This window comes from Centruroides vittatus, unplaced genomic scaffold (assembly GCF_030686945.1).
Source record: "Centruroides vittatus isolate TY-2023 unplaced genomic scaffold, ASM3068694v2 scaffold_907, whole genome shotgun sequence".
Classification (NCBI taxonomy): Eukaryota; Metazoa; Arthropoda; class Arachnida; order Scorpiones; family Buthidae; genus Centruroides; species Centruroides vittatus.
In genome coordinates, this window is record NW_027122720.1 from 1,365,603 (window position 1) to 1,381,750 (window position 16,148).

At 26.5% G+C, this 16,148-nt stretch overlaps 2 protein-coding genes across 3 annotated transcripts in view; one reads left to right on the forward strand and one right to left on the reverse strand.

The window, feature by feature from the left end:
- Window positions 1-16,148, reverse strand: part of LOC136990393 (lysine-specific histone demethylase 1A-like) — a 210,249-nt gene that overhangs the window by 156,577 nt on the left and 37,524 nt on the right. Inside the window, 1 exon segment of the mRNA XM_067288784.1 lies at window positions 14,596-14,730. Within this exon segment, the coding sequence (XP_067144885.1) occupies window positions 14,596-14,730 (135 nt within the window).
- LOC136990394 (gamma-taxilin-like) overlaps window positions 1-16,148 on the forward strand; it is a 325,532-nt gene that overhangs the window by 65,251 nt on the left and 244,133 nt on the right. The gene's annotated exons all lie outside the window — the stretch shown is intronic.

The following is a 16,148-nucleotide window of genomic DNA, read 5'->3' on the forward strand; positions in this document are numbered from 1 at the left end:
CGGAAAGTACGATAGTCTTCGAAAATATTTATCTATAAACTAAATTAATTACAATCATAAAATAAAAATTAGTAAAATTTAGTAAAGTTAGCAATTCTTGTTGAATCAAATTGTAAGATTGTATTTATAATTCAAATTACTTGTTTTTTAGAGTTTAAATATTTCATCTTTGAAAACATCAAAGAAAAAGTAAATCAGCAACTTGTATATAAAAAAAGAAAGTAAACTGATATTCAGATACATTATATTCAATAGAGTTGGAGAAAATATGCATTTTTATAATAATTAATACAATATAAATACTAAAATTTTGCATACATTTTTATATTATGCCAATTATTTTATAGAAACTTATTTAAAGATATCTTCTAACTTATTTATTTAAAAGAATTAATTCCTAATTAATGATAAGCGCACTTGGGAAAAACAATCAGAAAAGTCAATTCCAATTACGTGGGAACAGATTCCAAAGAAAATGAAGATTAGTTCTTAATTATATTAAATTGTCTTTTATCAATATACTTATAATGCTTTTTGCTATACAAAGTCAAATAAAAGATTCAAACTGAAGTTTTCATTAAATAGTAAAATTTAGCTTAACAAAACACAAATTTGTTACCATAAATTGTGTAAATATATTCATTAACAAAACAGTTAAACACCAAGGAAGCATTGAAATCAAATGAAACTATTAGCGCAGACATAATGACCTCAAAAATAAGTGATTACAACACCACAGCAAAGCAAAAAGTTTCTATGGAAAATGGTACTTGTACAATTTAAGAAAATCACAGTACCTTGTAGAACCTCCTCTTGCCAGGATACATGTTATAGTTGAGCATGCAGGCATTCAGCACCAAGTGATATCCTGAGACAGATCTGCAGCAGATTAAACCCACGTATGTTGCAATTGTCACTCCACATCCCTCATACTCATAAATGGCTGCAGTTAGTGTCCCATTTGATTCTGCAAATGTTTGATAAGCAAAAATTTGGAGACCAAGCAAGGCAAAGAAATGTGGAATTATGAAACATTCCTGAAAAACCCTAGATATGTGTAATTGAGTATTATTTTGCTGGAAAATGACTGTTTGCAACCATGCCATGAAAGGCATCAATGTTTTTTGCACTATTAAGGATGACCAATGTCACATGAGATAGCTCCTCAAACCAGACAGCCAGTTGGGGACATTATGCCACTCAACAGTGATCCAACTTTTCCCAAACAAAACCAAGATTCATCACAAAAGACAATATGCTGCTAGTCTGTAGCAGACCATACTTCTCTGTTATGGTACCACTGCAAAAGAAGTTGATAATGTTGGGGTAATAATGGCAGAATACACGGCAGTCACCGTGCAAGCAAATTTGCTACTGCTAGTTGTCTGTCAATATTATAAGAGAGAGGGTTCTTTAGTAAGTCTTACGCTTATCTCTGGAGAGTGGACAAAGATGCCACTGCAGCTGTTACTGTTGGCTTTTTGGCACCCTTCCTTTTTACTACTAGACACTTTGTGCAGCAAATAACCTGTACACCTACATGCAACAGCTCTGAATGTATACATAATATGTCTAATTAAAATAATCTGATAAATATTTCCCTTTAACTGATGCTGGTTTTAACAGCCCTAAATTTTTTACCCTAGATGATTGCCTACAGTGTGCATATTCAATGCTCCCAATCTGACTTATCCACTGCCTCAAACACCACCACAGTCAGGTCAGAATAGTCCAGATGGCAGGAAATTAAATGAGCGTATAACTTTTTGTCAATGATTATATATAGATAATTTTTCCTGATTTGATGTATTCTTTATTATAAGTGGATTCAAATTTCCCATGTTATTCAATTTGTATTACTGAGAGAAAAAGTCAAGTAAATATAAGGAGAAAGAGAAAGAAAGGGAAAAACCCATAACTGTGTAAAAAATCTAGCAACAAATTGCTTAACTTTCTTGGCAACATCTTACAAACGTTGTTAAAACTAAACATTTGTAAGATTATTGATTCTTGATAAATTGAACCGAGTTTATCAATCAATAATTTCAATAAGACAGAATTATTGTCTTTGCTAAAACTTTTAGTTAAAAAATCATCTTAATTTTTTTTTGTTTTAATACCTCAAGACAGTAAAAAGTCATATTTTAAATTTTATCACGGTGTTTATTGTTTTGGAATGTCAAAAGTTTCTTACGTACGTATTAATGCAGTTTTGTTTTATAATTTTTCCTCGGTGGACTTGCAAAAGAATTAGATATTACAACTGTATGAAAACAAATTATTCCATTCACAAATATTTGAAATTCCAAGTTAAAATTCAAATTTTAAATGAAAAATTTTTCAACAAATTAATATGACTCATATTTATCAAGAATTTCTGGGATAATATTAATTAAACATAGTTTAAAGTTACATATGGCTTGAGAATAAACAATTAATCAATTATCTGATGTCGAAACCAAACACTCGATATTTTAAAAATTCGAGTAAATTTTATTCGTAATTAAAATACTATTCGAATAAATCGACGATACTAACTAATTGTTTACTTAACCTAGTAATAGTGAATAATATAATTAGGTAAATTATGAAAAACTATTAGATTTTTATTAAATAAGGATTAATAGTTAAAAAAAACCATACATAAATAGATATAGTTTTTTAAGAGAACGAAAAATAAGAGAAAGTAGAAGAGAAAATAAGATAAATAAATATCCAACTCAGCTTTAAACATTTAATAAACCATCCGTACACCTTTCTTGCCGAGACGTTTCAGCGGGAAAGGTGTACGGATGGTTTATTGAAGAGAAAAAGGTTTGGCATTTATGCTATGCTTTAGATATATGGATGAACAAGACTTGTACATTGTGTGTGATTCTCTACTAAGATAACACAACTGGTTATCAACATATACATTATATAATAAGATAAAAATTCAATATCAAGAATCCAATTGTTTACTATTTAAAAACATTTTTAAAATTCCACCTTTTAACTATCACATAAAGTTAAAACATATTACTTAATTTTATAATTAATGTCAAGAGATAAAAAATTCCAAAAAGATTTCCAAAATAAAAAATTTTGGCTCTAATAATTTATCTTATTTCATTATGAAGTTAAATATCTAATTAAAGATTCAAGTTTAATAGAATTTTTTATTAGTTACTAAGATTACTGCATATGTATGTATGTATACATATATATATACACACACAGTAATCTAGTAATCTTATTAACTAATCAAAAATTCTATTAAACTTGAATCTTTAATAATAATTTAAAAATAGAGTAATCAAAAGGACCTATTATCAATTTAAATCAATAATACTTTGAAAAAAAAAAAAAACAACAATTTCAAGAAATAACAAGTTTACATATATGGTCTTTCTAAGAAATCTTCTAACAAAAACCTTTATAGGAAAGAGATTCTATTCACCTTTTTATTGAGAATATCTTATTCAATTTGATTTTATTTTACATACATATGATAAGCATATCAAAAGAATTTGAAGTATTTGTGAAATATCAACAGTAAAACTTTCAAATCAAGATTTTTCACATTTAAATTCTGTTAAAAAAGACAAAATTGATTTCTTTTAAAAAAGCGACAAAAGATTTTCTAGCGGTTTTCATCTATTCACGTCTACGTACTCTCCAGTTTCGATTCGCCATCCGACGACATCCTCAATTCAAATATAAATCTTTTAAAGACTATATGCGCAGAGTTAAAAGTATAGAAACCTTTCATTTGATATACTTTAATTTAATTAACTTTGCAAATTTAAAATAACTTTAATTTTATTATTGCTTATTACATGCACCTATAGAAATTATTTAATATAACAAAACGTAAAAAATAACACATTATTCAATCTTTAATTAATAAATTTTATAAACTAATTGAATAAACACTAAAAAATATATTTAGAAATACAGTATTTGTTCATTGATTGAATATTTAAATAACAATATACTTATAAAATAGAATTTAAGTTTAGACTATTTAATCACAAAATAAATTGAAATATGTTGGATATAATCATAATCATAATAATATTTCAACATCAAAAGTTATTTACAATAGAATATATATATATATACTGTCCTTTTTTCATTTGTTTATCTATATATATTCAAATTAGAATGTCAATATTGATTGTACCCTTGCAGATTTATTCACAATACTTTTTTGTATCCTCAATAAATCTGTAAATGCATAATATTGAATTTTTATACAGAAACAGATTTCTTTTCTTTCAACTTCTTATTAATTTAAAGTTATAATTAATTCCTTAGTTAAAAAGTTTAGGGTGTTTTTTTTTTTTGCTAAGGAATTAACTATAAAATGTTGAAATGAACTTTTTTAATCAAACAGTATTTTCTTTATTTATAGTTTAAAATATAACGAAACAAATACACTGTTAAAGCCGAGAATACTAAAAAGAAAACATTTAATTAGAAACATTTTCAACCATTACTTTGGTAATCGTTAGCAAACGGAACAAAGTAAATGGAATAAAATTCCTTTTACATTTAAAGTTATAAATTTGAACAAACAAGAAAAAAATTAATTATAATTATAATTTTCTTCATTTTTAAATTTTCACCGTTTTGTTCCAATTTATAATTTTAAGCATAAAAGAAATTCCGTACCCTTTATTTTGTTCTGTTTTACGACGACGATCGAAACGACGATAAAAAATATTTCTAATTAAATGCTTTTTTAGTATTCCCGGCAATGTATTTATTTGCTTCGTTATTATAACGACGTCGAGTTTCGTAAACTTTTGTGTTTAGAATGCCTCGACATTGTCCAAAGCTCGGTTTCCATTTTTCCATATTCTTCCCAAGTCGCTTTTTCGACTCGTTGCGCTAGCGACAGACAACGGTGTCTCGTTTACCGAAAAAATATAATATAAATCATAATAACTTGAAACTTTCTACAAATGAAACGTAACAGATATTAATTTATCAACTTAAAAAAGTAATTATAACATATACAACAGCATTAATAAAGACACTAAGAACTACAGATGTTTATAAAACTAAAATTAACATCAATTAAGTCATAATTAGTAAATAATTACGAATTAATGTTTGAAAATAAAAAATAAATAAGTAAATAAACCTAATGAACAAAATAAATAACTTAATACAGAATACACTGTTATATATTAACATTCAGTTTAAATTAAATAAGAAAATTTGATTATAACAATTGATTTTATATAAATTTTCTAATATTTTTTGCATGTATTTTATTTTCCTATCCGATTGTTTAGACTAAATTACTATTAACAGAATGCATCGGGAACAATTTGGTCATTTTTACTTTTTAATAAAAACAGTAAAAAATATTAAGGAATAAACAATTTTTTTTCAACTATTAAATGTATTTTATTGAATAATAACAACTAAAACAGATGTTATACATGCATATAAATAATATATTTAAAAATTATCATTTTATTTAATTCCTTTCATATAAAAAAAAGTCAAAAACTAATACTAAATTATCCTCGATTTATATCAAATGGTAGTAAAAAAAATAACAAAATACATATTTTTTATAAATTAAAATTAATCTTTTAAATTAACCCGATTTACATCAAAGCAAATAAAAAAGATTAGTCGTCATTTAGAAAAGCTTTAATAATTCATTTCTAAATGATAGTAAATATACTTAAACGTTAATGTAAAATCTTTTAATTTATTCAAGTGGCACATCTTTGATTTATTGATTATCTTTTAATGTATAAAATATCTTCGAATTTAAGTAAAAGAAATTAACATTGCAAAACACTTACATCAAAGAAATTAAATCAAACTGATGCAAAATGTAGTAATGTCATAATCTATTCATGTAAAATAAATAAATACATAAAAATTTATCATTAAAACTTAGTTAATAAAGTTGTTTTTTTAAAGCTTTATTAATTAAATTTTACTATAATTTCTAGTTACATTATCTTTCTATAACAAAACTTTTTACAATTCATGTTAAGCTGGATCCCTATTGTTTTCCCAAATAACTAAGCAACTACTAGATTATTATATATTAAAACTTGATTGGTCATTTAAGAAAACACTAACATTTCATATATGCATTTTATTAAATTGAGAAATCTGATTTAATTGTATACTTCAAAATGCCACTTTAATGATACCTGTAAACATGTTAATGCTTTCACTCAGCTAAGGTCTTATCACTTTATAACCTGAAACTCCTGCTTTTGGGCAGGGGAATGGTTTTGGAGAGAGCAGAAAGGACTGAGACAAAGACTACGATAGGTATATTTATTTTTGCTGTACGACAGTATAATAGAGTGGCGGTTCTCGATCTTTTCGAGTCTGCAAAACGCTATTCGAATATCGACGAGCAGTTCCGCGTTTACTATTCTTAGGTGACAACGAACCAATAAAATAATAAATTTTGTTGTGTTTAATAAGATAGAAAATGGAATTGTCTACAACAGTGATTCTCAATCTTTTTTTTGTCGTGGTACACTTTTAATAATTTAAAAATTTGGCGGCACACGCGGTTACTTTGGTATGTACCGCAGGACAACCAGTGACGTCATAACAGTGATTTTTAAATGAAGTTGGTTATTTTGGTCACATTTTCTAAATGCTTTGGTAACCATCGGCAGTTACTGGTAACATCGGTTACAATTTCCAAACGCACTCTAGGAAGGTAGAACCGATTAAACTACTTGTCTGACGTTGCTTACGTACGGATATTCGCAGTGGCGGCACACTTCGAAAATCTCGCAGCACACTAAAGTGCCACGGCACAGTGGTCGAGAATCACTGGTCTACAAATTAAGTAATATGTTGTAGTACATTGGAATAAATTTTGGAATAAAGACTAAAATCTTTTTTGTGGAACAATGAAGCAAGTTTGTCGAGAACCACTATAATAGAGATGTCAATAATTTTGTGGTGAAATTAGTGTCGGTTGTTACACACAGGTTTATTATTGTTCGTTTTCTAAGTTTTTTAAATATGTCAACTCACACAGATGTACTATAATTATAAGAATACATTACCTCAGAGTCAAATAACACCTAAATCTTAATATTTTTAATCATACAACTGTATCGCTGTCATTTTAATTATGTCGCCTCATATAGAGATGATATGATAACACAATAAACAGAACACTGGAAGGCAGTAATATGTAAAGAGAAAATCCAACAGTAATTAATTTCATTAATTTGGTTATCATCTTTCGTTCCAGAATGTATCTGACAATGTTCTAAGCTTCCATCTCATTTTTAGATCTCAATATCAGAAAATTATCCTCAGTTTTAGTGTTTGGCACAATGATGCAATTAAAAATATTAAAAATTTAACAATTCCGTATTCGTAATTGACCAAAAAATGACACAAAAGAAAAATATTACTTTCAATTAATAAAATATAATTAAATAATTTCCTTATAAATATATATTATTAAATATATAAATTAATACTGTAGATTTATAGAAATTTGAGTTATTTATTTATATAATTTTTACAAATACTTCTGAATCGTACAAAATTAATTTTTAAATTAAGAAATCAAAAAATTCTCTGAAATTAAATTTGAAAAGAATATTTTCACAAAGAAAATGAAGAAAAATGATAACGAAATATTTCGAAAAATTGATTTTATAAGTTAAATTATTAATTTTTAACATGCGGAAATAATTTCATTCAATCATCAACCATTTGTCAAATTTCTAGAATTAAATAAAATAAAATTTTTTAAATAATCATGCTACTTTTTCAATTTTTTTACTTAATATTCATATATTTCGAAGCAAAATAGTACAAGATATTAAGTAAAGTTTTGTTAAAATATTGCTAAACCAAATTGTCTGACTTATCAGGCTAAATTTTGCTGCTGATTTAATTAATTAACTACATAATTTCTCTAAGTTAGATGGTTAACAAGGTCATTTAAGCTCTTTTCACACACCAGGCACAATTTCTTCACAGGTATTATACAGATGAAGAAAAAAATATTAGGAATGAGCAGTGAATAGAAGCCCTGGGAAAGTTGCCTTTAACAAGGCAACTTTCCCAGGCTGCTAATATGTATATTAAACTAATATATAACTAATTATGCAAAGTTTTGATTACATTTTATGCAAATAAAAACTATAACGAATGTAAATCATAAAAACTAAAAAAAAGTCTTTTCGTTTTCGAAATTCTAAACGTAAAAAAGTAATTATATCCTTTTATTATATATAAACATTAACTTATAAATATTAAAACATCATAAAATGTTAAAAGACAAAATACTAAATTTTTATAAAAATTTTATGATTGTATTAAAGTTTTACAGTGCAAAGTTCAAAAGACTGCTGAGTATGTATTTAAATTACAAATCAAGTCATAAAAAATGAATGAGAGTAAGTTTTTAATGATTAATCCAATCATTAGAGCTTTAGCATTTTAATGCAATCTGTAATATGATAAGAAGCTGTAATTCTCTCGTCAAGCTTTTCTTTACCATATTCTGAATTTTCTAGGTGTGTAAAAACCTGATATTTATCTAGAAAGTGATATTTTTCTGATTCTTTTTAATGTAATCAAAAGTAAAAAAAAATCGATTTACATTTTTAAAGGAATCTTTTATTTAACGCGCAAATATTTTTCGAATTTTCTCGGTTTCAATTTTTGATGCGGTTCGAAATTTAAACAATGTATTTAAGATGAAAGATTTCAAATTTTAATACATTTTTAAATGTTTAAAATCTATATAATGTTAAGCAGTTCATCTTCTTAAAATATAAACTGTTTCAAATCAAAGACGATCTTCTGACGTTAAAATCAAACGTCGTGATTTTAACATAAGAAGATTATTTTAAGTCGATATTTTCTACACTTCTACATTACTCAATTTTCGGGTAAATAATGTATAAACCAATTTTATTTTTAACTGAACTAATCCATACTTAATAATAGGGAATATCTGTCTCTAAGGTAAACTTGAGGCAAATATTTAAGATAAATTCAACTGTTAATAATTGTAATATCTAGATAAATTAATTAGTAATTTATAAATACCTAAATCAAAACATTATAATATTTGTATTTTAATAGGAGTTATTATTTACGGAGGAATTCCCGATACCACAGGATTATGTGACATTGCAAGTAAAGTTAATACATAACAATAGAAGACAATAAAAATAAATTTTTACTTAATATTAAACCTTTTCGTTAAAATTACTAACAGATAATAACACAATTTATTTATTACACATACTTTTTACCATTGATAATTTTACTTGAATACAGTTTAAGACATCAAGAGTTTAAATGATTACTCAATTTTACTTTTATTTTTCTCTTTCTAATATGCAGTAACTGTTCGTGATATCGGTTCCATAAAAGGATGCCCCATGGGAGAGAATACAGAAACAAAACAAAATTGAAGTATAAATACAAAAGAATTAATGAGCGCCTTTTGGCACGGTTTGTTCGACGAATTCTGAGAACAACAAAAGTGATTATGTTCTCTTATCGAAAAAGTTATTTTTATGTATATTTTCTTAGGAAATTTCACATCATAATTAACGAAATTAGTCAATTTCTAAGTGCAGAAAGCTTCTATGTAATCGATTCTGGAATTATTTTTCTCGGAAATGTCATTTTTTTAAATACTTAAAATTTTTTAAAATTATTTCTCACCGTCCAGTCGAAGCAAAACAAAAGCACTAACATTAACAAAATTGTACTGCAACAAAATTATAGGCTTACACATATTGCATTACTTAATACATACCATGCTGATCATTAAGTGTCTGCTTAGATGTTGTGTCAAAGACATTTTTAGTTTTCAGTTAGTCATTTTTTTCTTTTTTTTTTATCAGAATGTAGTTGTACATCAATATTACTAAACATTCATTTTTTTAGTAAAAACAAGCTTTGACATTGCTGTGGAAGCAAATAGTGACTAATGATCAGAAAAAAGTAATTATTTAGCAGTGGAAATTGATATTTATCATGTAGATGATCTCAAACAGAGATAATGTATTAAAATTTAAATATATTTTCCTATTTAAAACTGTTAAAGAAATGTTAGCAAATTTTACTTTTAGACTGATACACAATTTTTTTTAATTGATGCCAAACAATCATCCAAATTATTGGAAAGAAAGCCCACGAATTCGGCCGATTGTTTGGCGTTAATTAATTAAATCAGGTTATGAATTGTTGTTAAATAAAATTTTTTTCTAATTAAAAAAGTGTAATTGATTACAGAAAAATTATAATAGCATGATTTATTAAATCTAGCCAATGTTTATCACAATATATCAAAATCTCTCTCTCTCTCTATCTCTCAAATAATAATATTTTAAAATCTTTTTAATGTTTGAAATATGAAAAATACTGAATTAAAATTATTATAATTATTACAGTGCCAATGAAAATATGATAACTGCTAAATATTATGCAAGACCAAACCTACTAAAAATAACTGCTTTATCATAGAAGTATAGGTATACCTCGAGTTACGTCGTTTGTCAAAAAAGTATACGGAAAAATAAAAATCGAGTTTAAGTCATTTTATTCGACTTTACATCCGTCCGCCACAAATATTGAAGTCGTAATATCACTAGAAAAGTGTTAAAAGCACATAAAATAATATTAAAATATGTACATGTAAAGTAAATGTTAATTTAATCATCATAAATCCTAGAGAACGAAACATGAAAACATTGTGTTTCTGTGTTGTCGTCTTATTTAGAGGTCTTTAAGTGCTCGTTATTGGCGTTTTCCACCGTAGTTTCGACTTACATCGCCTCTCTTAGAACCAATTACCAACGTAAGGCGAGGTATACCTGTACACTGTTAAGTGCAGATGCTTTAAAATTTTCTGTGATATTTATTATTATTATTAAAAATATTTAAGTAATTAGTTTAAGAAAAACACAATTATTTATCATTCATTAATAAAAATATATAATTTATTATTATTTATTGTGGACATAACTACAAAGGTCATTCTGTGGCTTTTATATCTGCATAAATAATCATAACTGTATTTGATCTTTTAAAAATAAATTTATAACTATAGCTAATGAAAACTATTTAATAAAAATTTAATGTAATTATAACTGGAGTATTTAAGTATGGAATGAATGGAAAAACTTTCAGTCCTTTACTGAATAATTAAAAAGTAATGTTTTTAGCTTTCTTTGCCAGTCATCTTCAGGTTACGTAACTTCTACGGAACATCAAAGTATTGTTTGTATATGGCAATATGACATGTCAGCAATCTGCCAAGGAAGATGCCTCCTAGGAGGATTTTCTATGGGAAATTATCCCCTATTTAGATGTTACTAATGTGAAAAAAACCCAGAAAACTCCATGCGGCCAGCCCACTGGTGAGGAAGAACCCACAACCATTAGTGTTCAATGGTTAAGGTTACTTGGCAAAATAATAAGATAAACATTTACATGCCATTAGTAAATTTAGAATTATGGCAAATAGGTAATGCCGTGGCAACATAAATGTTAAATGCCTAATTTTTCATTAACAATTTTTATAATACAAATGGATGATATAAACCCAAGAAATTAATGTAATTGATCCATCAATAATCAACAGAAATTTCAAGGATAAGACTTTTACTACTATTTTACTTCTAATGTAAGAAATTCTCCTAAATATCAATGTATGTATTTGATATTTTAATTTAATATTCCTAGAAATTATTTAACCTGAGATTGGATGATAACAGTTTTCTTATCATCCAAAAATGTTCATTTTTAATTAAATATGTATCAGGTCTGAAGATATTTGTTCTAATTATGTATCCATTAATAAACATTTATTAGTAATAATTAATTTCAATTTCTTAAATGAAACATTTAATTTAAAATAGCGTAATATATTTGTTTTCATTTTTGACTCTTTCTGCTCCATGGACAACTAAAAGGGTCTTTTTCCCTCTCCAGGCTTCATGAGTTTAGCCAGGCCCGTAGTGAGGACAACCAGATGGTAGGGAATAGGGCCCAACATATCCAAAACAGACTACCCATATAAAATTCCTGGGGTTCTCTACCAAAACTTGATACCAGATCCTCCAAAATGATAGAAGATGGTGCTTTTATTGCCATAGCTATCCAGCCAGCTTACAGTATGATATTTAAAGGTGGAAAAATATGTTAAATATATACTTCAAAAGAAAATAATAGCAAGAGTATACAAGGGCATAATTGAATTTCAACTCCATCATTTTAATTTCTATTTATGTCAAATATGCATTTTCAATAAAATATATTTTATTCTTTCTAACTTTGTAATAAGAATTTTAAACTACAGAATAATATCGTAACGAATCCAGAGATGATAATACAATAATTTTACCAAATAAATACAGAGACTATTAAACAAAACAATAGTATGGAATAAAAATAAATTTTATTCTACATATATATTTTCAGCTGTATTAAGATATATTTTTTTAATTATTAAGAAACTAACGTTTGGAATTTGTTTCATCTTCAATAATTAATTGATTTAACAACTTTTTTTTTCGCAAGCACAATATAGTGCAGTTAAACGAATTCTAGGCATCATTTCATCCGTTTATTTGCTCTTCTTAGTTGAGACTAAGAACTAAGAAGAGCAAATAAATGGATGAATAAATAGATGCCTAGTGTTTGTTTAACTGCACTATGTCAACGAAACAACTTACAAAACAAAAACGTAGAACGACACGATTTCAAATTAGTACAAATGATTTACAACATTAATTCTTAAAATAGATGAAATAATTTTTGAAGTTGATTATATATTCATATATTCTAATTCCATAATAAATTAACTACTACATATTTTATAATCATTAACCAGAAAAACAATTCTTTACGACGAACAAATGGATAAAGCAGTAAAAATAATCAGTCTGCTATTCTGAAGAACCCAGAATGAAGTCTAGGATAGAACTTCATAAACTTTCATATAATAAAACAGAAGCTATCCATCAACTTGCCAAATCAACAATGTGGTAGCCAATAGTAAAGAATAGGAATATATAATGAACATTAGAAAAGGATGTGTATTAGTTAGCACCTCTTTACTAAATGTCTTAAAGAAAAAGCCGACGAAAGAGGGGTGTATGCCTGAAACACTTATCGGTGTGTAAGATATTCCTGAATAAAGAGCGATGTTAAAGATGCCCAGTGTCTACCTATGCCCTCAGTTGTGAAGTAAAAATGAATTAGAAAAGCCCTTTTAGTACCTATGAAACAGAGTTGTAAATTTTAATAAGTCTTCTATAAATTAAAACTTATTGAAATTCAAATTATGTAAACCTCCAAATTTCATCTTTTATTATACCTCGTATAAAGAAATAAAACTTTAATCCATACACAGACTCTTTGAATACTGTATATCAAACACATCTTATTGCTGAGAGACTTTGTTTATTACGTTGAACAAATGTTTTCAACTCCCTCAAGGGATCATCATCAGGTTATTGATGCTACCTGAACATTTACAATAGTTCTTTTAGAACTGTTTTTATCGAATTGCCAAAGAATTTGAATTCAAAGCGTTTCGAACAATACATTAAATTCAAAATATATAAAATAGAAACTACCTAACTAGTCCATTGGGCTTTGGAATGAGAGTCATTGAAGAATTAATTAATTCTTATACGAATCCTAGAAAAACATAGACAAAAACGGATAGAAACAACAGTATCACAAAATTCACTTACAACAGAGGTTTATCCAGCATTATGAAGGAGATTACGAATTACAAAAACACAACGCTACTATACAAAAAAGTGCCCATGATATATAATTTACTCAGAAACGACAAGGATAAGATCAAAGAGGAAGGACAAGCAGGCATATACACCATACCATATGAGAATGGGTGTCAACAAAGAGTATGTGGATGTCACAACCAGAAGCCTAAACAAAAGAATAAAACAACACAAGTACGACATAAACAAAGGACACTATTCAACAGCATTATCGAAGATGGCACAAACGGATGGATCCATTGTGGAATGGGATGAAGCCAGAATTGTTGTCCCAATACGTTCACCAACTCTTGTGTTGACATTAGAAAAATGTGAAATCTATAAATCTAGCCTGACTGGAAAATGTTTGAATTATAAGGATGCCACAATTTTACCTTCAGCTTGGAAGTATGTAATAAAAAAAACTCGTAGTTTAATGCAGAACATGCAATCGGTGCAAAAACCCTATGTTATTATGTTTATATTTGTATTTATTTTATTTTATTGTATTTTATATCATTATTTATTTTGATTAGTTCAATTTCAGTATTTAATGGACTAATTAGATAGTTTATATTTTATATATTTTGAATTTAACGTATTGTTCAGAATACTTTAAATTCAAATTCCTTGGCGATTCGATAAAAACAGTTCTAAAAGAACTGTTGTAAGTGTTCAGATAGCATCAATAATCTGATGATTACCCCTTGAGTGGGTTGAAAACATTTGTTCAACATAATAAACAAAGTCTTTCAGCAATAAGGTGTGTTTGATATAGAAATAAAACCGCTTATTTAAATAAAAAAAATTTAATTTAAATAATTGTACTAACTTTGCAAGCAGCACCAAGATCACGATATTTGCTACGAAGAACAAACTCATGAGTGATGTCTTTCAACTGTTTTGATTCCGACAATTCTTTATGCTGTTTGTATAAATCTTCGATTCTTTCACGTACTTGTAACATCTAAAACAAAAAATTATATATAATTATAAAATAATAAATAATAATATTAATTTATTTTAGCTTTAAAACTTAATGAAAAGTTTTCTTTAAGTATTAAAATAAAACCAAAGCTAATAAAATGAATTTAATTTTATATTTCAAATGATTTAGTAAAATTTTTAAATCAAAATTTTTGGTATTTACAATTAAAGAAATACAGCTAAAATTCAGATACAACGAAGAAACAGTATTTTTTAAATAGGAGTATTTATATTTTAATTCTTAAACACTTTGAATCCGTTAAATCTTCAAAAATTTTTTAATTATTTCACTATCAATAAAATACAACAAAGCTGGAACAAATAAATTGATACCTTTCACACTTTTCAAGCAAACATTTGATTTATTTCGTAAATCTGCTTCAGGTTTAGCATTCAAAATACATTTTGAAATTCCAGAATTTATTGTATGCCAGCTTTAAGATGCATTTTTAAAATATTACAAAGAATAAATTTAAAAATTTACCACATACCATATCATATTAAGATTACTTTGATTTATTTTATTATATTACGTTTAGAAATTGAATTTCAGACAGGAAGCTTATCAGAAAACTACACTAGACGTTGATTAAGTGTAGTTTGTTTCCAGTACAAAACTTTTTAACAAGCAAATTAAAAAGAAAAAAACAACTTATATACAGTTACCTAAATTAAATTTACAGAAATTTTAATAAATAAAACAAAAAAATAACAAAAGCATGTTAAAGGATGCCCACAAGAACATTATCCAATCTATCTTTTATGCAGGAATGAATTGTAAAAAGGAAATGACATCAGTCCAGAATGGATAAATCCAAAGAATAAAAAACAATTCTAACTTATAAATATATCAACTCATTAAGTTATAGAATAGGAATTTTTGTCAAAGCTAGAGAAGACTAAACTTATCTTTCTTAGAATAGAATTAATAATGATAACAGTTATTGTAGAAAATTGAACAGCTAATTAACTATACTAAACATCCCTTAGCATAGATCCTAAACCAAACAATCACCTTAAACAATCAGGCTATAAATCCACTATTATTAATGATTAGATACTAAGCAATTCGGTACTAGAGGTAGACGATAAATACCATCTCTTATCTAAATTAATAATTATAATTTTAATAATTTATTAAATAATTTAGTATTCAAGGATGAAAGTTAATAAAATAATATTCAAGGATGAAAGTTCTATGTACGTTAAAAAGTTTAAAGATCACTGTTCTAGAATATAGCTTTTTACTTCACATTTTGCTTATATTTACGATTTTAATTGTAAATATATACCACACGATCATAACTAAAGTACTCCTATTCAATGCTGTCTAGAGAGAAATTTATCTGAATCTGGTATGGCGAGATTTCAGGACACGCAGAAGACATTTTTGTAAAA